The sequence below is a fragment of the Nanorana parkeri genome, unplaced genomic scaffold, assembly GCF_000935625.1.
Source record: "Nanorana parkeri isolate BGI_ZX_2015 unplaced genomic scaffold, ASM93562v1 scaffold214, whole genome shotgun sequence".
In the NCBI taxonomy this organism is placed as follows: Eukaryota; Metazoa; Chordata; class Amphibia; order Anura; family Dicroglossidae; genus Nanorana; species Nanorana parkeri.
The window spans coordinates 247676-251195 of record NW_017306482.1 but is presented as its reverse complement, the minus strand read 5'-3'; the positions used below and the strand labels follow the sequence as shown (position 1 = coordinate 251195).

General features: G+C 48.6%; 1 protein-coding gene across 2 annotated transcripts in view; it reads left to right on the top strand.

The window, feature by feature from the left end:
• Positions 1-3520, top strand: part of LOC108786492 (disks large homolog 2) — a 158856-nt gene that overhangs the window by 61308 nt on the left and 94028 nt on the right. For both annotated transcript variants that reach the window (XM_018555809.1, XM_018555808.1), the window contains exon 2: positions 575-751. In XM_018555809.1, coding sequence (XP_018411311.1) covers positions 575-751 — 177 coding nt within the window. The remainder of the gene's footprint in view (positions 1-574; positions 752-3520) is intronic.

The following is a 3520-nucleotide window of genomic DNA, read 5'->3' as shown; positions in this document are numbered from 1 at the left end:
TGCAATGTATTGCATTTTTATTTTTCGGTTTAGATATGCTTTAACCTATTTTTTAGTTTATATATTTTTAAAATAAAAGGATTTTTTTTATATATATATATATATCTTTGCTTTACAAATAACAATATAACATTACAGCCATGGCACGGTGAGAAGTATGGGTTTTCTAACGATAGCCCACACCAGAAGTTGTCTCCTTTCAGACTCCCTGTCTCTAATTGAACCCTCAGGCGTAGCTGTCATATAAGCGATGCGTCCCTGTCTCTGCACTGAAATCCTAATCAGTGTTATCTGCACTGGAGATCCACAGCAAACAATGCTCCAATTCCAGAACCAGCTTGCACTGTGATTGCATCCTAGGTGCAGGCAAACAAGCGTGCCGCCTATAGCAACCAAATCCAGAAATAGGTGCACGCAAAGGGTCTTCACCGAAGATTTTTGGATAAATACAGTTAGCTCCTCCCCATAGTCAGATTTAAAGGGGCCAATGCAGTTTGGATGAGTTGCAGATTTTTTTGTACAGTACACTATGTGATCAGATAAATAATCCTCCTATTTTCTTTGTATCTCTCAGAGCCATGTTCGACTACGACAGAAGCAAAGACAGCGGACTCCCCAGCCAAGGCCTGAGCTTTAGGTTCGGAGATATTCTGCACGTCATCAATGCCTCCGATGACGAATGGTGGCAGGCCAAGAGAGTCATGCAAGACGGGGACAGCGAAGAGATGGGCGTCATACCCAGTAAACGAAGGTACCCCATTTATCCAACTGTTATATTATCTGCGGTCTGTACACAATAGTACTCAGGGCGGACAAGGGTGATCCAGCAGTGTCAGCCAATCATAGGGGTTCATTTACATAAAGTTCCACCATTCATATAGCTGGTTGGATGCCATTCGCACACCACTAGAGCCCCTAGATGGCGCTGATGAGTATAGGAAATTCATATACCCAGCAGCACCACCTAGGGGTAGTAGTGTTGTGCGAATGGCATGGATGGGGCTTTTACAGATGAACCCCATACTGCACAGTTTTGTCAGACTTACACTATGTATATGCTTATACAGGGAGAGAGCAGAGAGATTAAGCTGAACTCGGCACAGATATAAAAGACACATTATAATGCAGCGTTACAAATGATATATCAGTACTTTTCTGCTCTTTTATTGCCCATTCAAAGGGCTGTCGGAAGGAAGGCAATACATCTGTACTAGGTATGCACCGATACCGTTTTTTCAGTATTGAGTACGAGTACTGATATTCTTTCTTCCGTACTCACCGATACCGAGTACCGGTGCCTTGTGCCCTGATTATCAGGAAGTCGGGAGGCAGAGCGTGACCCGTCACCCAGCTTTCTGATTGCCAGTGAAGCCGGTGTTCTAGCGCAAGAACACCGCCTTCAGAGGCTGCCTGGCTTCCTGACCAATCAGGAAGCAGGGAGGCGTGCCTTGACGTGCCGCCCGGCTTTTTGATTGGCTAGGAAGCCGGCTTCACATGTTTCTAGGCAGCGTGGCTTCCTGACCAATCAGGAAACCAGGACGCAAGTCATTCATGAGGTGCTATCCGCCATCCTGATTGATTAGGAAGCCAGGCTGCTTAGCAACACGTAAAGCTGGCTTCCTAGCCAATCAGGAAGCCGGGAGGTGGGTCATAACCCACCGCTCGGCTTCCTGATTGGAAAGAAAGCCGACTCCATGCTCCTTCGGCACTGCCGGTCAGACTAAGATCTCCCTCTGACCGTAAGTTCCGGTATCGGAGCATTTGGGCGAGTACGAGTACATGCCCATATACTCTGTATCGGTACCGATACTGATAGTAGTATCTGTGTCGGTGCATCCCTAATCTGAACTCTAGTCAGATATGAAAGACACATTTTATTGCAGCATTACAAATGATATATTATTATATTACATACATTATAAACATATTATAATTGAGTTCAGCTTTAACCTAAGTAACAAAAAATGCAGGTAAATCAGTATAATCCCAGCTGTGTTTCACTTTTTTTCTGGCCAGAGCTCTGCTTTAATGTCTAAAATTTCTGTGTTTTGAAGAAAGAAAGAAGATGTGTGGAACGGCTTTATAATTAATTGCGCAGCATGACGCGGCATTCTGTACAGCAGTTTAGGTGCCTGGGGATCCCGCGGAGAGGAGGATTGTAATAGAATGTTGCTGTCATATTTCAATGGTGTCTTGCCGTGTCGGGTGCCTGGCCTGACAATTCTTGGCTGTGATTGATGACCGCAGCAGGGCCGGGCCAGTGCGTTGCTCAGTGTGTGAAGAGAGCGATCAGCGCAGCTCCAGGTCCTGAGCTTGTGGGGATTGACAAGGTCCTCGTCATAGTATAAATCACCCCTATCGCTAAAATCTGATCTAACCTTCAACATGTTTGTATAATTCCAAAACATTTTTTAAATTTTTGAACATAGTACCTGCCATGAGGGTCCGTGTCCATGCACTTCCTGTTGTACGGTGACAACACTCTGTCCCTGGCTTCCGATTTCTCTCTTGCGTTGTCACCCTGCCACATGCTGTCCCAGTCTACAAGAGTGCAAGCCAATGAACATTGCATGGGCATGGTCTGTTGCTTTCACCATCAGGGGACCCAGCCGTGGCAGCACTCCATCCAGCCTGTCTTCCCCTTTGCTGCAGTGTTGGGATGTCCCTTGGCGTACTTGTGTCCTATACACTGTGTATAAAACGTGATGATTTATGGGACCTTAGACCGCTGCAGTAGGCGGGGGAGGCTTCATGGACTGGTCTAAAAGCAAGCCAGCTCAGAGCATCGGGTGAGTTTAACTTTGTAATTTTTGAGCCAAGGCCAAACTGAGCACTTAACCCTTGTAGTCTGGGGGTAGTCCCACTGCAAGCGTTAATAATAATTTTCCCCGGAGTTCTTTAACTCTCGCTCCCCTGGCAGCCGGTGCCTACCCCTCAGTCCAGGTTGAGGACTGGCCCTCAGGTATCCAGGTTGTGGACCGGCCCTCGTGTGTCCAGGTTGTGGACTGGCCCTCAGGTGCCCAAGTTGTGGACCGGCCGTCGGGTGTCCAGGTTGTTGACCGGCCCTCGGGTGTCCAGGTTGTGGACTGGACCTCAGGTTTCCAGGTTGTGGACTGACCCTCAGGTGTCCAGGTTGTGGACTGGCCCTCTGGTTTCCAGGTTGTGGACTGGCCCTCTGGTTTCCAGGTTGTGGACTTGCCCTCAGGTTTCCAGGTTGTGGACTGGCCCTCAGGTGTCCAGGTTGTGGACTGGCCCTCTGGTTTCCAGGTTGTGGATTGGCCCTCTGGTTTCCAGGTTGTGGACTGGCCCTCAGGTTTCCAGGTTGTGGACTGGACCTCAGGTTTCCAGGTTGTGGACTGGCCTTCAGGTTTCCAGGTTGTGGGCTGGCCCTCAGGTGTCCAGGTTGTGGACTGGCCCTCAGGTGTCCAGGTTGTGGACTGGCCATCAGGTGTCCAGGTTGTGGACTGGCCCTCAGGTGTCCAGGTTGTGGACTGGCCCTCAGGTGGCCATTTAAACGACG